General features: G+C 37.2%; 2 protein-coding genes across 2 annotated transcripts in view; one reads left to right on the top strand and one right to left on the bottom strand.

The window, feature by feature from the left end:
* LOC126251478 (mitochondrial ornithine transporter 1-like) overlaps positions 1–10085 on the bottom strand; it is an 89181-nt gene extending 79096 nt beyond the window's left edge. The window contains exon 1 of the mRNA XM_049951925.1: positions 9976–10085. The gene's annotated coding sequence lies outside the window, so the exon portion shown is untranslated. The remainder of the gene's footprint in view (positions 1–9975) is intronic.
* Positions 10086–10091: 6 nt separating this feature from the next.
* LOC126251479 (glycerol-3-phosphate phosphatase-like) overlaps positions 10092–20633 on the top strand; it is a 91125-nt gene continuing 80583 nt past the window's right edge. Inside the window, exons 1-2 of the mRNA XM_049951926.1 lie at positions 10092–10416; positions 11203–11317. Coding sequence (XP_049807883.1) covers positions 11218–11317 — 100 coding nt within the window. The 5' untranslated portion in view covers positions 10092–10416; positions 11203–11217. The remainder of the gene's footprint in view (positions 10417–11202; positions 11318–20633) is intronic.

A 20633-nucleotide genomic window follows, 5' to 3' on the forward strand; every position in this document is an offset into this window, starting at 1 on the left:
TGCAGTACTGTTTCTCGTCATATTTTTTTTACAATTTCTGTTGCATTAAGTAATTTTGAGACAGCTTGTCTCTAGCGCTTGTGCATATGCTCATGCATGCGATTGGCTGCTGGCCGAGTCTCACCGCGGAACTGCTCGCAGTGCCTGGTTTCCCTGCTGCTTACATGTGACCCTTATTCCTGGCCCAGTGTAGCTCTGTCTACGTTTTTCTTATTGTTTTTAGTATTGACAGACATAATCTTATGATTATGCATCTTTATTCTGTATTAGTTTCATTCTGTGACATGGCCAACATTTGGTCCTCAAAATAATTTAATTTTTGTAAGTATCAAGATTTTCCTTATTATGAAATCATTAGACTGATGATGTATTTCAATGTTTAATATATGTCTGTATGGGTTAATTTATAGGTTCTGAAGAAGATACCAGTACTGGCATTGAAACCTAGGTAAACTAGATAAAAAAAATTATCTTATTGTCTTACTAACTTTGTTGCCACTAACAGCCTCTACATACGACCAGAATTTCTTTGGATTTTGTGAAATGTCATTTGACAATATTCTGCTACAGCAGTCATTGCAGGCATCATGCATAGCTCTCTTGACAGCCAAATGTATTTCATTCAGTATTTCTCTTTCTATAGCCATACACTTCGTTTTATGCCTATTATGCAGTAATCTCTGTTTTTTTTAAAGTTTCTTTAGAGTGACAGTAGACTATGGAGGTTCCCTCCCATTATGAACGTTATACTGGGTACATATCTATCCAGTGCTTGGTCAACTATTATTTTAAACTTGAGCCAGAGTTCCTCTACATGCTCCTGACTTGTGCTGAAAGTTTCAAGTTCCTCACTGAGATATGGCATTACTGATTTTTTTATTTAGTTTACTGAACATATATGTCTTTCTGCTCGTTTTAGTTGTCCTTTGTAATTTGGTAATCACTGTTGCCACAACTGCGTTATGCTCACTGATACCACTTTTGATGTGGATAGCCTCAAGGAGATCACGTCCAGATACAATATATTTCCATCACGAGTGAGGTTCTTAACTATCTGTTCTACATAGTTTTCAGTGAAGGCATTAAGTAAAGTTTCACAGGAAGTCTTATTACACCCATCAGGGTAATTTTACAATTAATTGTTGGATGATTAAAGTCTCCACTGATGATTACAGTTTGATTGGGGAACTGACGTACAAGGGAACTGAGGTTTTCTCTTTAGTTTCCGGTTACATGAAGAAATAAGTCTGGTGGACAATAGAAGGATTTAATTATCATTTTATGGCCACCCCTGATACTGAGTCTTGTACAAACAATCTCACAAGCAGCTTCAGTTTCTATCTTGGTGGATTTGAGTTTTTGTCTACTGCTACAAATATACCATCTCCATTTCTCATTTGCCTATCCTTTTGATATACACTTAAATTTTCCCCAAAAATCTCACTGGTGTCAATTTCAGGTTTCAACCAGCTATCTGTGTCTAGTTTTATGAGAGCTTCACTGCCTTTCAAGAGCTCTTCAAACTATGGCACTTTGTTGTGAATGCTTCAGCAATTTACCATTAGGATTTTAATATTCTCGCCTCTGGGAGACATTTCTTTCAATCTTCCACTGATACTTCTGCCTTCCTGCAGCTATCGTCATCTGGATTGGATGGAGAGTTGTCCAATCTAAAAAAAAACCTTGTCACCCCACACACAGTCAGCCTCTGATGTGTAGCACACACCTGATCTATTTAGGGGGACCCTACAGCTCTCAGCCCTATGGCGCAAGTCCAGCAAATTGCAGCCTAGCTTGTCACAGAACTTTCAAAGTCTCTGGTGCAGTCCTTCCACTCAACTCAGAACCAAAGGGCCATGATCAGTTCTGGGGACAATGCTGCAAATCGTGAGCTTCATGAAATTCCACATGCAAGGTTCGTCTTCTCACTCTTCTCTGCCAGTTGCTGGAATGACCTAATAATGACTTCAGAGCCCAGATAACAGGTGTCATTTGTTCCAACATTCACCATAATCTGCAGATGGTTGTACCCGGTTCCCTTAATGGCTGCTGGAATAGACTCTTCAACATGTTAAATGAGGCCCCGAGGCATACACACTGAGTGCACCTGATGTCCTTTCCTGTCCCTTGCTGCAATTTCCCTAAGGGGCACCATCATTTGCCGTAAGTTTGAACTGCTGACAATTAATAGACCTCCACCCTTTTGCGTTTTCCTCCTACTGACATTGGACAAAAGAGATTTTCACACAACAGGTGAAGTGAGTCCCACTGGGTCAGTCTCAGTTTCAGTGACAGACAGCACCCCAAACTTGTTGGTTAGGGGGATCCGTACAACACCCTGAGTACTCCCTGGTCCACATCCACAATGTCAGGATGCCTATATGTACCACTGACATGCCACTCGCAGTCAAGTGGATGGGTAATGACAGATCCTGTACTTCCTGCGTAGGAGACAGGATCCACAGAAGAAGATAGTAGTTGAGGTACCTGTGATACAGGTATCACAGGTTCATGGCTCTTGGGAGCTCATCCAACACACTGATTCCTAGCAGCTGTCAATCGTTTGACATTAGCCTATATGGAAACAACCGTGTGCTGCTTCAGGCCAAGTGCTATGACAGCTGTACTGTAGCTGAAGGAAGGGGGTGTCTCAAACTTGGCATGCCCTCAGAAAGAAAACACAAAAAAATAAATCACAACAAAGGGAAGTGGGATATCTCTACACAAGATAAAGACACCCTATCAGAAAAGAAATCCGGATCACAAACCATGGTCCTGCAGACTGGGAGCTGAAGTTCCACATTCTTTCTAAAACAAATTATCTGAAAAATATACAAAAGTATCAAGGAAAGTGGATAGCTTCTTTCCTGGCAACAATGATAAAAAATTATGGGAAACTCAGGGTCAAATAATGTATATGAGGACAGATACATACTCATCAAACAGAATAAGCATTGAGCTGCAGACAAGTAAAAGTCAGTGATAATGCCAGGAAGGAACATGTTAGTGTGTATATGAAAGGTGGTTGGAACATAGACAACAAAGCAGGTTGTTGGTTAGTTATTAGAAGAAACACTAAGAGGAAGGTTCAGAATACAGAATAACAGAAAGAAATAATGAAGGGGAGATATGAGGTCAGCTGGAGCAGAAAAGCCATAGGAGGGGTTTGATAGCGTAATGGAGGCAGAAAGGTGGAATGGGTTCAGCAATCATCTATGGATGATATTTGAGCTTTATCTGTTTAAAGTCTGAAATGCCTGCTATGCGAAGTAGGTATTCCTTTGTTATGACAAAAAAATTGTTTAATTGCTCTGTGGTTGTTCTTAGATGTCCACTGTACAATATAGACATCACAACCCCAGCCATGATGCAATAGACTCTCTGCCATAGAACTAACTCTGCAGTGTTGCATATAAGAGCTGTGCTATAGAGCAAGAGGCAGATAACAAGCCTCAGCACAGAGCTTTTACAGGTATAATTCAGTTGGCTTCCATGACCAGTCTAATGCCCTCACTGTATATCACATTCAAGTCTTTAAACAATAAGGTCTAGCTGATCTGTACACTATCTGTGCGAAAGGAGGTTCTATAAAATGTGAGATCAGTTCAATGCGCAAGCCAGTTCTTTCTGTAGAAATACATGTTGAGTGCCTTCATACAGTCACATTTTACATCACGCAGATGGGTCAGCAATGATAACTTCTTGTCAAAGATGTGCCCCTAAGAAACTCATGTTGTTGTTGTTGTTGTTGTTGTTCTGGTCTTTAGTCCTGAGACTGGTTTGATGCAGCTCTCCATGCTACTCTATCCTGTGTAAGCTTCTTCATCTCCCAGTACCTACTGCAACCTACATCCTTCTGAATCTGTTTAGTGTATTCATCTCTTGGTCTCCCTCTACAATTTTTACCCTCCATGCTGCCCTCCAATACTAAATTGGTGATCCCTTGATGCCTCAGAACATGTCCTACGAACTGATCCCTTCTTCTAGTCAAGTTGTGCCACAAACTTCTCTTCTCCCCAATCCTATTCAATACCTCCTCATTAGTTATATGATCTACCCATCTAATCTTCAGCATTCTTCTGTAGCGCCACATTTTGAAAGCTTCTATTCTCTTCTTGTCTAAGCTAGTTATCGTCCATGTTTTACTTCCACACATGGCTACGCTCCATACAAATACTTTCAGAAATGACTTCCTGACACTTAAATCTATACTCGATGTTAACAAATTTCTCTTCTTCAGAAACGTTTTCCTTGGCATTGCCAGTCTACATTTGATATCCTCTCTACTTTGACCATCATCAGTTATTTTGCTCCCCAAATAGCAAAACTCCTTTACTACTTTAAGTGTCTCATTTCCTAATCTAATGCCCTCAGCATCACCCAACTTAATTCGACTACATTCCATTATCCTCGTTTTGCTTTTGTTGATGTTCATCTTGTACCCTCCTTTCATGACACTGTCCATTCCGTTCAACTGCTCTTCCAAGTCCTTTGCTGTCTCTGACAGAATTACAATGTCATCGGCGAACCTCAAAGTTTTTATTTCTTCTCCATGGATTTTATTACCTATTCTGAATTTTTCTTTTGTTTCCTTCACTGCTTGCTCAATATACAGATTGAATAACATCGGGGATAGGTTACAACCCTGTCTCACTCCCTTCCCAACCATTGCTTCCCTTTCATGCCCCTCAACTCTTATAACTGCCATCTGGTTTCTGTACAAATTGTAAATAGCCTTTCGCTCCCTGTATTTTACCCCTGCCGCCTTCAGAATTTGAAAGAGAGTACTCCAGTCAACATTGTCAAAAGCTTTCTTTAAGTCTATGAGTTTCTTCTCTAATTCTAAGTCTAGGTCTAAGGAGACTTATGGTTATAGAGATTTTAAAATTCAAGAGGATGCCCATCATATAACGTTCTGAAAAATTAAAAGTGCAATTTGAACCTTTAAAATATACATATTTTCATCTGTAGAGACTTTAAAACCAGTCATATCAGCCTCCAAAGCATTAGCTGCAGCTAATGAACAGTAGTTCATAAGCTCATAAGCTGGAGGAAGAACAGAAAATATAAATGTCATCCATAAATAATGAATAGCATTCTTATTGTAGAATAAATAACAAAAAGGGTAATCCTGGAAATGGTAGACATTATTCCATGGAGTGAACTGTTTGGAGTATGTGTCACCAATTTGGTATAATAAATACTGTTAAGAGAAAACCACTTGAGAAGTATTGGAAAATGCTCACGAACTTCCAGTCCATGTGCTGTCAATAATTGTATGTTTCTCAATAGAATTACAAGCTTTCTCTAGATTCACAACCATACCAGTACCATAATGTTTCCATAGGCAAGACTCTAGTAATGTGCCTTTTAATTGGATAAGACTGTCAAGTGTGAACTAGTATTTCAGAAACTCAAACTATAAATAACTGATTAATCATTTAGTCAATGTTATGTGTTAGTTAATAATATGCTTAAAAGACTTTCCTATAAAGATAGTGAGTGCAACGCTAGTTGGGGATAATCAGTCCTCCTCTGGTTTTAGAAGTGAATCACAGTTGTTTCGTGCCATTGGTATGAATAGCAATCTTCAGCCCAGATTCTGTTTAATGGACACAAAATGATTTCTTTCACTTCCATGCTCAGTTTCTGTAATGAGCTAGTACTATGTCTTGTCCATTCCAAAGGTTGTCCTGTGCACTGTTGATAGTGGAGACTATAGTTTCCACGCAGAGCAGGAGCAGTTGTAAAGCTCTGAGATGTTATGTATAAATTACATTTTGTTTCATGCAGTCTAGGGAATATTTATCAAATACCTGCACCCTATTCCATATGATCTGACATCAGACCTACTTTCATAGAATAGAATAGAATAGAATAGAAGTGTGTTGCCTCTTTTAGAGAAAATGCTTCAGTGTGGCACTTTTCACAGAAAGTTCAGCTATCTTCACAGGATCTCTCCCAAAACTCAATGAAATTTAATGAAAAAAATTCAAAGATATTTAGTGAAAAAGCTCAAAGGATTTCAGTGACATTAAAACTAGTGTTCAGAGTCTTTCTTATAAGATACGCATTACGAAGCAACACAAAAGCCAAAATGTTACATTCCACACAGAATATATCCTCCACAAGTAACACCAGGGAATAATTCTAACATTCTATTGTGATAATACTAAAAATAATAATGATGTTAAGTTGAAAAACTACTGAAATCAATCAAACTGAATATTCAGATGCAGTGGAAACACATGCTGGTTCTATTTGCAGTAAAGGAATGAGTCAGCATTAACATTATGTGCAATTTACTAAAGTTGTTCTGAGCACAGAATTGTCCCCGGTGATTGAAGGAGAATAAGACAACACACATCTATGCTAAGAGCAACAGAACTGAATCACAAATTACAACCTTCTCCCCTGCATTTAGTGACATAATAAATTTCCTTGAACAAAATAGCTTTGGGCATAGCAACCAGTACAGATACTGAAAGTGCCTAGTAAACAGTTTTCAATATGGTACTCTTCATCCATGATATCCAAAAAGAAACAGACTCAGCATTTCTCAATTTTGAACATTTCAGATTCAGAACTCTCTCTCTCTCTCTCTCTCTCTCTCTCTCTGACACCTTCTCCTTCATCTTTGTTTCTCCTTGACCTTGTAACAGGTGAGTCCTCACCCTGGGATGTGAGAGATCTGCTACTCCTTTCTAACCTCCCCCAACCCAACCTCCCCCACCACCAAAGGAAGGAAGGAATAGTTCCAAAACTAAAGAGTAGTTTTTTCACTCTTAAATGTGGCTATTGGCAGTTTGGTGCTCAAATTTTGTCTGCTATTGATAAGTAATGACATGCCATTTTTTCTCTCTATAACTTTACAGTTTTCTCAAGTTAATTTTCCTTTTTGATAAAATTTTATTTGGGTGTTGATGTGTTACTGAATCAAAAGCTTTTCAAAAGTCTGCAACACTAAATCACTCTAGCTTCCTGTATACATAGCAATGAAGACAATGTATGTGAAGAGGCAAGCTGAGTTTTGCATGTTCACTGATTTTTAGAAGCCATGCTGATGATTAATTTGTTCCATGTTTGTCATAATGTTACAGTTAAGAATATGTCCTAGTATTAAATTACAAATAGATGCAAGTGACACATGAAAGTATTCTATGGATCAGTTCTACTTATTCTTTGGTATGTGGGTATGATGCAGAGTCTTTTTCAAGGATAATATATCTTTGCTCAAGAGACCTGCAGTGAATTATAGTCAACTGCCTCATAAATTCTGTAGAACTTGACAGGGACTTCATCAGGCCTTGGGGCCTTAATGGAGGTTTAGAGATTTAACCTGCTTTTCAGCACTGCTAGTATTGATTATTATGTCACTCATCATGATAGTAGTATATTATTAAAGAAGGAAACATTAATTCCTTTTCCTTTGTGAAGGAATATTTGAAGACATAGTTCTACATTCCAGTTTTAGTTTTGCTATTTTTCATTCCACTTCCTGGCTTATTTACAGGTGTATGCACTGTAATTGTATGAGAAATAAAATAAGCTTGAGAATGCTGTAAAATAAATTTTACAACAGTTATTGAAGTCATCTTGCTTTGCCCTTCTGATATTTAAATGTGTTTTAATTAACATTTATTTTTGCAATTATGCTCTGTTTTATAGCTATTGTGCAATACACACAGTTTTTACAGGAGCTTCCACAGTCTGAAAAGCACAGGGGATCTCTAATATCTTCAACTACATATTTTCGTACAGTTTGGTTGACTGTTCATTTGAACATGAGGCATGTTTCCTCTAAATGTTCACTGTCTGAATCAAATGACTGTAGTTCCTCTCTAAGGAAAGAGATAACCTTCTTCATATCCACTTAACTGAATGTCTGACGTACCCATAACTATCAATACAGCAAGCATTGTTGCTGCTTCCCTTGATGCAGCACCAGAGAGAGCCATGCCGGCAGTGTCACCATCAGCATCATCATCATCATACAGGGTCAGAACTCTATGTGATTGTATGAGTTGCCATTAGGTACACAAAACAATCATCTCTAGTTTGCACAGTTGGTGATTTGGACTGTAGATGTTACTTTTTTGAAGTGTTAAGGGTTGTAGCTGTGCCCTACCTTTGACGTCTCCAAGGCATTACCTTTCAACAAGATAACATGAGACCACCTGTTTTCTCTACTCCCCTGACCTAGCTCTACACTGAGCGTGTTTGACTGTTTCCCTGCCAAATACATTCTTCTGATATCTCAGACATGGAAAACATTTTTAGTGGCTAATCTGGCTTCTCTTTTGGAATCATCATAAACAAATCTCAAGTGGTCAACAGGAAGTGAACAGGGGATCCACATATCACCTGCAATACTTTACAGAGGTGTTCATTTATTTTCTACTGATAAGTAACATTTCAGTGGTGACATTTCCATTTCAGTTGTTCCAAAGGTTTTTTTGTTTCCTAATTTATATGTAGTATGAACAAAAGGGTTGCCGACTAGCTAATGTAATGCCAGAGTGCTGTTTATATTCTGAATCTCTGTAAAATTTTATGATTTGGAAAAATTTTAATTGAAGCTTGCCTTCTATGAAATCCATACGAAGCCTTGTATAAAAATCTGAATTATCAAAGATTTTAGTTTTTCAATTCCTCATTGTAGAAAGAACCTACTATGTGTTATAACTATTTTACTAATTCTTTATTCTTGGTTAAATTCCTATTAGCCTTTATGACTGAGGTAATACTGCAGTTGATTTCAATTAGGAAATGTTACCTATAAATATAGTTCACAAATGGCTTAAGAGTTAAATGATATGGTAAACTATTTGATTAAAGATAAAAGTTTTAACAAGAAAAAGCATCTCCCATTCCATATGTGCTACGCCAGTTATGTTTCAATGTGTTTAGTTTCTCCTTTAGCACGTTCAGTTCAGTTTCTTACTAACATAGCATTAAGTCTCCACAGCTATCACGAATTTCACCACCAATATTGGAATTTTCCCTAAATTTGTTAAACTGCTCTTTCCACACCACTCGTCTATGATTGGTAAGAGTAATTAGAGCATTTTCTCCTTTACGAAATTGTTCTTTCTTCCCCGGCATATTTTATCTTTTGGAAGCGCGTGTCAATAAGATGCATCTTTTCCTTTTATGGAATATTTCTTTCCAGTCCGACATATTTTCCCTTTTGGACACTAGAATCTACAGAAATTATGAATACTGTAAAATATTTGTATAAGAATATTAACAATATTGCAGTTAAAGAGAGGTATTCTCCGACTTTCATAAATTTGCGACATAACCAGATACTTTTTCAGAAAGTGACATTTATTAGAAATACAATACCGGTATTTACATTACATTAGAAACTTTCGAATACTTAACGATAATTCATAATTCGTTGCACTGAATATAAACGTGCTTTATGATAAAAGATATAAATTCTATATGCAACGATTAATGCTTCATTTAAACATTTCTGCCCGTACAGTTCCACTTCCTCTTTATTTTTGACAGATCACATGATTTTCGCGATAGTCTGGTTAAGTTTAAACTTTTGGCACAACTTTTACACACAGACAACATATTATAGTGTTCGCCTAGTAACACAACGTAAACTGTGAAATATTTTCCATATGGATTTATTACTCTCAAGACTGCAGCTACAATATGTCTAGCCCCATTTTGATTATTGTTGTTGTTGTTAAACTTCTGCAGCGGTATTGACTGCGCTGGCAATGTGGAAGCATGCAACCAACCGCGAAAACAATCGCGGACTGGCCAGTGACAAACGACTGTCACGTCCACAAATTATTTTATTAAAACAATGTGCTGGTTTTTAATAAATATTTCAGCTTTTCTCAGAAACACGAATAACCACAACAGACAAGCAGACGCTCGTGACACGCAAAATGACGAGACAAAAATATGTGCCTCGTAGTTGCAAAATTCAGTAGTTGTATGTCAGCTTACATGTGACCTGGCTCCTTCGTCTGTATAACAGTCATTTCTGAAAAACCAATGAACAAACGCATTTACAAGTAGTTCTGTGTGTTATCTTAAGTGTGGGATCGAGAAGGTCATGTCAGTCGTGACGTCAGCCGACGTCATGAAATTATCTTGTAAACTGCGTCCGGACGTGCTCCTCCTTTCGGAACTTCACCTTGAGCTGTTTGAGAATAAATGAAACTGCAAAATGGAAATTCCCTTATCTCCTGCCCCATCTCCCTTACTACCGCCAAATATGTTTCGCCATAAAAACGTGTGGCATCAATAAACACTACAAGTACTGGCGCTGAGTACGCACTGTAGCGACTGAAGTCTATATTTTACAGGAGAGTGTTAACTTCTACGACGTATGCCGTGGAGAAACATAGTACTTTAGTCTTAAGTGTGCACCTGTACGACGAAGAGGTAATAAGACAAACATGGAATGCAAGCACAATAGATTTTGAAGAAACACATGGGAACGTGCAAGTACAGATGTAGCACAAAAACAATCTGTAACATTACACATGGACAACTAAAAGATTATTGGAATATGTCTCTTTTAAATGTTTTAACAGATCCTACTAACGTTCGCAAATTCTGTTTAGTAGAGCCTGAACAGTAGATCTACTTGTAGCATTAATCACAACTTGATCACTAAGGCTACATCATTCACATAGTGTCATACAAAAAGATCCCACAATTTCACCAATAACAAATAGTTAGTTACTAGACTGTCAGCTTTCCACCTTCCAGCTTTAATCTGTCATTTGGTCTCTCAATGCTATTCAGATGCCATTGTTCTGAAGTAATTTACATTAATCAACTATCTTCACAATGTACAGTATACTTTTTAAATGTTTCCTTTCTCTGGGAAAGAACGGAAATCATTCTCTGCATCTATTACATCTGTGTACCAACCAAGTGATAGGATATTTCACAATGTTTTAAATCAAGATGTTCTCCACACTTTAGGATATAAACCTTCCCCTCACATGTCATTAAATTGTTAATATTTATCTCATTTAGTGATACAAGTAGCATGCAGTTGTATGCTTATAAATTTATACTGTTTTACTTTGGTATTTTCATTTTTGTGTCCTATAAGTTCTTTTGTAAATAACACTTTCAAGTGTGTTAATTTTCACCATTTTGTTGTTGATGTACACTTTAATTCTGTGTGTAGTAATTTCAGTATTTGCTATAACACAGTTATATTCCACCACAATGGCACCAAGGCAACATATTCCAGATTTGTCATCCTTCAGCAGTAAAGAAGTGGCAGCATTTCTCAGTTCATTTGATACAGTTCTGACCGACTGTGATGGTGAGTAAAATTTGTCTGCTGGAAATGCAAATAATCCTTTACCCTCCTAACAACAGCTATAATTATAGAAGATAACAGTAGTAATAAGACTGGTATGATGTGAATGAAAGCACTTTACAGGAACTGTTTAGTCAAACAATAATTATACTTTTTCGGTAGTGGCATAAACTAGGTGCTTTACAAATTTTGTTTATTGCATTTTCGTTTTGTTGTATTCTTTTGTATTTCTTAGGTTACATTCTTTTCTGTCATCTCTTTCATATTTTATCTTCAAACTGACCTAATATTGAATTGGCCTAGCTGCTTTGTTGCAATGAAATTTTCCAAACTTCTGTCTTACACAAATCTATACACACATATACACTTCGGCAAAACATTTTGTTGAGCATGTGAGAATGGAACTTAGGAAATTATTTGGTAGTATGAAATGTTGAAATATAGCTATGATTTAGAAGTAGTCCCGCACTTGGCTGCATCATATTTGATGTGTATTCTATCTGAGTCCACCAGGTAAGAGGTTTATTGTACAGCTAATGACTGAAAGGTCCTCTGTAGCTGAGTGGTCAGCATAGGTAACTGCCTTATAGATGACCCAGGTTTGATTCCTGGTACTGCCAAGGATTTTTCCTTGGTGGGAAGACTGGCACAGGGTAACTCAGTCTTGCAATGCCAACAGAGGAGCTACGTGACTGAACAGTAGCAGCTCAAATGTCTGGGAAGTCTGCAAAATGGCCCGGAGAATGGTGTGCTAACCACAAGTCCCTCCATACTGCATTCACATGATGCCACTAGGCAGAGGATGACACAGTTGCCCATAGATATCCATTGGGCCTTCGCGGCCTGGTGCAGAGCCAGTTTTTGAATGACTGAAAGTGCTGTGTATGATCGGAGCACTACCACCTGATTTCAGTAATTTCTAAAATATAAACAAAGCTTTTCACATTTTATTTTTCCAGTTCATTTTCTGTAAGACAGAACTGCAGTACATCTATGAATGTAATTGTAGAAACTATTACCAGGGTAAAACAATATGATTTTGACAGAGTCAGATATATCAGGGAACTAGTTTTTAAATTGTTTAATACAAGTATTGAGCTTGGAATGTTAGCTCCCTTAATCATGCATGTAGATTATAAAATTTGAAAAGAAAAATAGATAGGTTGAAGTTAGATATAGTGGGAATTAGTGAAGTTCAGTGACAGAAGGATCAGGACTTTCTGACGAGGTGAATACAGTAATATTATGAAAAGGGTGGTTGCTTCTCATCATGTAGCAGAGATGCTGAGTTGAAGATAGGCACAACAAAAAGATTTCAGAAAATGGGCTTTTGGCCAAATATTTAAATATGTCTGCTTGTGTCTGTATATGTGTGGATGGATATGTGTGTGTGTGCGAGTGTATACCCGTCCTTTTTTCCCCCTAAGGTAAGTCTTTCCGCTCCCGGGATTGGAATGACTCCTTACCCTCTCCCTTAAAACCCACATCCTTTCGTCTTTCCCTCTCCTTCCCTCTTTCCTGATGAGGCAACAGTTTGTTGCGAAAGCTTGAATTTTGTGTGTATATTTGTGTTTGTTTGTGTGTCTATCGACGTGTCAGCGCTTTCGTTTGGTAAGTCACATCATCTTTGTTTTTAGATATATTTTTCCCACGTGGAATGTTTCCCTCTATTAATATATATATATATATATATATATATATATATATATATATATATATATATATATATATATATATATATATATATATATATATATATATATATTTTTTTTTTTTTTTTTTTTTTTTTTGGCCATTAAAGACCGTGAAAACAGTTATTTCTTGCGCTTCTGGGAAGTCTTCTTTCTCTCAGTCCACACTTCTTTCATTCTTGCGCTGAAGGCGGCTTTTCTCTCTTCAGACCATTTAGTTCCACAAGTCTTCTTAATTTTCACACCGAAACCCGTGAATGAATTCAGTTTTTTTCTAAAAAGGTTTCTGTTAAATATTGTTTCCTGATCTATGTCCATTTCTTTTAGATCTCTTTCTGTGTTGATAAACCATAAATTTTTATTTTTTAGATTTGCGATATACGAAAATATTTGTTTTGTAAGCCTATTCGGGTTCATCCTCATGATGTGAGCATAAAAGGAGCATCTTCTTTTTCTAATTTAGTCTGTAATTTTGCTGCACTTTGTATACACTTCTTTGTTGCTTGTTAGTCTGTATACAGGCTTGCCTTGATCATCTGTTATTTTCCTGTGTCCAAGAATTGTCCTCACAATTCTTCTTTCACGATTTTCTATCTGTTCTGCGTATGTAAAATTTGCCAGTGTTTCTGATGCATATAGTATCTGCGGTCTAATGACAGTCTGGTAGTGTCTGAGTTTAATGTTTTTGGATATACATTTTTTTGAATACATTTGTCTGCAGTAGTGAATTGCTGTCTCTAGTTTTTGTATTCTAGCCCTGCAGGCTGGATGACTTTTTGCCACAGGCTGAATTAGTTCACCAAGATATTTAAAATGTTTGGATACCTGTATTTTCCCATATTTCGTAGTTATTTTCTTTGGTGGATTTTTTATATTTGTAATGATTTCTGTCTTTTCAAATGAAATTTGCAAGCCTGCTTTTTCAGCAGTTTCTTTAAGTAATTCTATTTGTTTTATTGTGTCTTTTTGTGTGTAAGCTAAACAGACGAGATCATCAGCAAAGCCAAAACAGTTGGTTTCAATGGCTTTGTAGCACTTCCCTCCAATTTGGACTTTCTCAACTCCATGTTTTTGCGTGAGTTTTCTCCATTCTGCTATGACTTTATCCAGAACACAGTTGAAGAGTACCGGGGACAGCGCATCTCCTTGTCTGACGCCGGTTTTGACCTCGAAATGCCGTGAAATTTCTCCTTGGAATTTTACTTTTGATGTTGTATTTGTTAATGTTTCTTTGATTATGGTGATTGTTGTTTCATCTATTTCATATTCTCGAAGTGTTTTGATGAGTGTGTCCCTATCGATTGAGTCATAAGCTTTTTTGAAATTGATGAATGTTATGAAATATTTCGTGCTCCTTGTAGATAGATAGTTCATTGTTGTTTTGAGGTTAAAAATTTGTTCGGCGCAGGATCTTCCTGGTCTGAAGCCAGCTTGATATTCTCCAAGTTTTCCCTCTATAATTGGTGATACACGATTGAGCAGGGCTTTTGACAGAATTTTGTATGGGACTGGGAGAAGCGATATTCCACGATAGTTGTTAACATCCCTTGTGTCACCTTTTTTAAACAAAGGGTGAATTAGGGCAGTTTTCCAGTGACTTGGGATTTTCTTGGTTTCCCATACTTGTTCAAGTTCTTTGTGTAGTGCTTCTACTGACGTTTCTCCCCCAAGCTTGAGCATTTCTGCTGTAATTGTGTCTTCTCCACATGCTTTCCTGTTTTTGAGATTTTTGATTATGTTTGTGATTTCCTCTCATGTCGGAGGTGTTGAATGTGTTGGTAATGTTTCTGGTTGCGTAAAACTGAGAGTCTGGATGGGTGTTTGGCAGTTTAGGAGTGTCTCAAAATATTCAGCCAGGATTTCACAGTTTTCAGTATTGTTGGTGGCGAGAGTCTTATTATTTCTCATAAGGTTTAGGCAAGGGGACTGGTATCCTCGGAGTTTCTGGTTGAATGTTTTGTACCAAGCTGCCGTGTTGCATTTCTTGAAATGCTCTTCGATTGAGTCCAGTTGTTGTTTTTCATATTGTCTCTTGGTGTTGCGAATAGTTTTCGAGGCATTCTTTCTGGCTTGCTTAAATTGATCAAAGTTGTTTTCAGTTTTATGTGAATTCCACTTTTTCCAGGCTTTAAGTTTTCATGCAGAACTTCATTACAGTTGCTGTCCCACCACGGGTGTCTCGGTTTGCTCTTTTTTGGAAAGGTTGTTTCTGTTGCCTCAATCAAGTTGTTCTGAGATTCTTGGAGCTTTTGTGAAGGGGAGAATGTCTTTAGTTTTTTCTGAAAATCCTTGAGGTTAGAGTTGGACTTAAGGTTGTAATTTCTCAGGGTTGTAAGATCAAAATTTATTTTATTTCTGTTTTTATATTCACCGTTTCTGCTTTTCTGTTTGTTGTTTGGGATCAGTTTAGTTTTTATTTTCGTGAGATAGTGATCGGAGTCGAGGTTTAGAGATTTTCGGACACGTGTGTTCAATATTTCTTTTTCACATTTGGAGGAGATGGCAACGTGATCTATTTGAAATTCTCCGATACTCTTTATCGGAGATACCCAGGTTTTTTGTTTTCTGGGAAGATGTTTAAAACGTGTTGACATTAGCTTGAGTTTAAACTGCTTACAGAGCATAATTAACCTTTCTCCATTTTTGTTGGTTCATTTGTGTGCGGGAAAGTTGCTGACAATATTGCGGAATTTCTTTTCTTTTCCAATCTGAGCGTTGAAATCTCCTAGAAGTATTTTTGCATTGTTTTCTGGGATTTCTGATATATGATCCTTAAGGTTTTCCCAGAATTCATCTGTTTCTTCCCTATTTTTAGCATTATTTTTGTCATTTGTGGGAGCGTGAACATTGATTAATGTGTATTTTTTATTTGCACATCGAAAAGTGAGGAAAGATGTTCTCGATGATGTTGACCAAAAATGTTCGACAGAGTTCAGAATTTTTGTGTTTACAGCAAAAGCTGTGCCAAGCTGAGGGCATTTCTTCATTACAATTTTTCCAGGTTTTCCTTTAAATATTCTGAATTTGTTGGATTCAAATGTGTTTTCATCAGTGAAGCGAGTTTCTTGTAGCGCCACAATTTGTATGTCTTCCGTGTGTAACTGGTCTGTAAGGTGCTTAAGTTTTCCCACTTTGAGAAGGGAGTTTATGTTGAGATGACATCTCTGCCCAAACTCTTTGCCTTTACAAATGTCTGCTTGTGTCTGTGTATGTGCGGATGGATATGTGTGTGTGTGTGCGAGTGTATACCTGTCCTTTTTTCCTTCAAACAAGTTTGTATATGTGGAAGAGATCTGGAGGCACCGGAAAGTTTCATCAATGATATCATGATAAGGCATAGATTTTGAAACCAGATTTTAAATTTTAAGACATTTCCAGGGGCAGATGTGAACTTTGCCACAATTTATTGGTTATGAACTGTAGATTAAAAGTAAAAAATTTGGAAACAGATAGGAAATTAAGGGATGGGACCTGAATAAGTTTTACCAGAGGTTGTTGAGAGTTTCATTGGGAGCATTAGGTAACAATTGACTAAAACAGGGGAAAGAAATACAGTAGAAGATGAAGGGGCAGCTGTGAGATATGGTATAGTGGAAGCAGCAGAGGATCTAATAGGTAAAAGACAAGGACTAATAGAAATGCTTGGATAGCTCAGGAGATACTGAATTTATTTGATGAAAGGAGAAAATATAAAAATGTTGCAAATGAAGCAGGCAAAATGGAATACAAATGTCTTAAAAAACTTAAACTCACAGGAAGTGATGCAACTATCACAGTATTCAGACAAGAACCTTCTGTGTACAGTGTATCATGGACTTTTCGAACCATACTTACAGTATGGAGTGACTGTGTGGGGAAACTCATACAAACAAGAGACAAAACGAGTGTTCACATTACAAAAAAAAGCAATTAGGACCATTTTAAGAAGAAAGACCTCTGAAACATGCAGAAACTGTTTCAAGAATTTAGGTATCTTAACTTTTTCATCGTTGTATGTATACAAAACAATAATGTACATCACAAAAGGTAGTGAGGACTGGATTACAAATGCTAGTGTACACACCCACAATACAAGAAAGAAGAATGAAGTACGGAGCATACCCCACCGACTGGCAATGCTAGAAAAAGGACCCCAGTACTCTGGCATAAGACTACTAAGAAGTCTGCCCAAAACCCTGCAAGATAGTGTACTTCACAATGACTTTGCAAAGAAACTTAAAGACTATCTCATTGAAAAAGAGTTTTACAGTGTTGCAGAATACTTATGCCATTAAATTTGTATATATTGTTACTCATTATCAGTGATGTAAAAATGTAAGCTAAAGGTGTAGGAAAATAAGTGATAAAGAATTCTAATACTTTGACATGTCCTATATTACACGTACATTTACTGTACACAATGTAATCTTACAGGATCAAATAAAATTCAATTCAATTCAATTCAAAGTGCAACAATGCTGAGCAGGAATGGCCAGAGGGCAAATGTAAGGATTTAGAAGCATATTTTACTAGGGGAAAGATAGATACCATCTACAGGAAAATCAAAGAGGCCTTTGGAGAAAAGAGAAGCAGCTGTATGAATATCAAGCAAAGAAGGGAAAGCTGAAAGGTGGAAGGAGTATATTGAAAGTCTATTCAAGGGAGATGAATTTGAAGGCCATATTATAGAAATGGAAGAGGATGTAGATGAAGATGAGGTGGGAGATGTGATACTGTGAGAAGAATTTGACAATGCTGAAAGGACTAATCCAAGCAAGATGCTAGAGGTAGAAACATTCCATCAGAACGACTGATAGCCCTAGAGAGCCAGCCATGACAAAGCTCTTCCACCCAGTTTGCAAGATGGATGAGACAGGCAAAATACCCTCATATTTCCTGAAGAATGTAATATTTACAATTCCAAAGCAAGCAGGTACTGACAGGTGTGAATATTACTGAACTATCAGTTTGATAAGCCATGGTTGCAAAATACTAGCATGAATTCTTTACGGAAGAATGGCAGGTATTCCAGTCAACATTGTCAAAACCTTTCTCAGAGTCTAAAAATGCTATAAATGTAGGTTTACCTTGCCTTAACTTATCCTCTAAGACAAGTTGTTAAGGTCAGTATTGCCTCACATGTTCCTACATTTCTCCTAGGTCAGTTTCTAAAATGGAACAGGCAAACTGGAATACGGCCACATAAAAATGAAAGTGACATGAAGTGTAAAGTAGAAAATTAGGAATAGCTAAAGGAGAAATTCAAAGCTGTAGAAGCATGCACATCTATGGGTAAGATAGATGCCATTTATAGAAAAATTAAAGGAACATCTGAAGAAAAGATGTATTAACATCAAGAACTCAAATGACAAGTGAGTACAGAGCAAAGAAGGGAAGGCTGGAGGATGGGAGACATATGTAGAAGAGTCATATAAACAAAAGAGACTTGGTGACAATATCATGGAAGAGGAAGAATTAGTGGATGAAGATAGGAGTCATGATAAGGTACTGTGAGAATAATGTGACAAAGCACTGAAAGACCTGACCCAAAATAAGGCATCTGGGGTAAAGGCATTCCCTTGGAATTATTTAGATCTTTGGGTGAATAACTACTACTACTACTACTTGTAGTTTTGAAAGCATGTGTAATTTTTTACGAAGAGAGGGTGCTGGCCTCCCATCCAACATGCGGTGTTACCCTCACAGCATACCAAAACTGTTACTCCCCTTATGCAGGATACATAACAAAGACAAAATATCCCCAGACTTCAAGAAGGGTGTAATAATTCCATAGCAAAGATGGCAGATGCTGATAAGTGTGAGTTATTACTGAACCATCAGTTTAATAACTCATGATTGTAAAATACTGATACAGATCTTCTACAGAAGGATGGAATAACTAGTATAATCCAACCTGGGACCTGGCGTTCTTGCGGTAAAGTGCATCCATAGCAACAAAGAAGTCGTGAGATTGAATCCCAGTTGAACCGTGGAAATTTGCAATCTGCCTTTAATCTAGTCTTCACCTCTCAAATATGTGAGGAGTCACCAGGAATGACACATGGTTCAACTTCCACGTTAAACTGTAGGTCCCCCTTCCCCAGTTTGCTAACCTGTTTAGATCTGGGACACACAAGTCACCATAGTGGCATCCAATTGAAAGAACTGCTCCCAGCCATTAAGCCACCTGGGAGAAGACAATTTTGAGTCCTAGAGAAATGAAGTAACATATGGAGGAATACTTGTCCTATAACTTATCTTAGGAGATATTTTGCAGAAAGGCAAACTCACAATTATGCCAGTCTCAGATTTAATAAATACATTTGCCAATGTTGACTGGTTAATTTATCCATGATACTTGAAGACGTACAGCAACCAACAACTTTTGACATAATTTTATTTATACCAAGACACTTTTCAAGTTTTCACACATCTTCAGCTTTTTCTTCTTCTTGTTTCAAGTGGGCCTACTTTGGACGATGCTTGTTCAACTGTTGGGCTTTGATCTCTGCCAAGTACAGTCACAGCCTTTTCTGATGTTATTCCTTCCTTTCTTCTGTCCAGAGAGTACCTTTCCTTCAGGGCTTTTTTCTGAAATCCTCAGGCTTTCTTCAAGGCGCGTCTCACAGACTGTCTGTTCTGGAGATCAGTTATTCCCAGTTCTTTAATGTCCTTTTCAGTTTCAATCAGCCAAGTGGTGCAAACCTTCTTATTTTGCCAGAAGGTGAACAGACGGTTGGTCAATTTGTTTGGAGGCAATCTTTCAACATGGCTATAGAAAGCTACTCTTCTTTTTCTTGCACAGTCAGAGAGCCTCTGAATATGCTTGTAGAGCTCCGATCTATGTCCTCTCCCGAATTCTCCATCTTCTTCTACCAGGCCTAGGATCTTCCTGAGGATTCATTATTAGTACATTTATGTCAACTGAATTTTTCTTAATGTAGCAGTAATAATGCTGACTAGAATACATTCTTTGAAATTCTGGAATTATCACATATAAGTGAATGAAGGATATGAGGCAAGGTTGCATTCCATCCCCATGTTATTCAATATGTACATTGAGCATGCAGTAAAAGAAGTATAGAAGGAATGTGGAAAGGGAATTAAAATTCAGGGGGAAGATATAATAGCTTTAAGGTTTGCTTATGACATTGTAATTCCATGAAAAATGGCAAAGGACTTTGAAGATCAGCTGAGCAGAATGGATAGTCTTGAAGACAGTCTATAGGATGAACATCAGAAACGTTAATGCAATGTGGTCAAATTAAGTTCAGATGATTCTGAAGAAATTATATTAAGAAACCGGACATTAAAAGTAGTAGATGACATTTGCTGCTTTAGCACCAAAATAATCAGCAAAGACAGAATTAAAGAGGACATAAAATGTTAAAATGTAGACTGGCAATAGGTAGAAAAGATTTCTTGTAACAGATAAATTTATTAAAACAGAACATAAATTTAAGTGTTAGGAAGTCTTATCTGAAAGCAATCATTTGAACTGTAACCTTATATGGAAGCAAAACATGAATAATAAATCATACAGACAGGAGGAGAGATGAAGTTATGTTACCAAAGAATACTGAAGAGCAAATGAGTGCATCAACTAACTTATGAATAGGTACTGAATTGGATTGAGAAGAAAGGATCCT

This window comes from Schistocerca nitens, chromosome 4 (genome assembly GCF_023898315.1).
Source record: "Schistocerca nitens isolate TAMUIC-IGC-003100 chromosome 4, iqSchNite1.1, whole genome shotgun sequence".
Classification (NCBI taxonomy): domain Eukaryota; kingdom Metazoa; phylum Arthropoda; class Insecta; order Orthoptera; family Acrididae; genus Schistocerca; species Schistocerca nitens.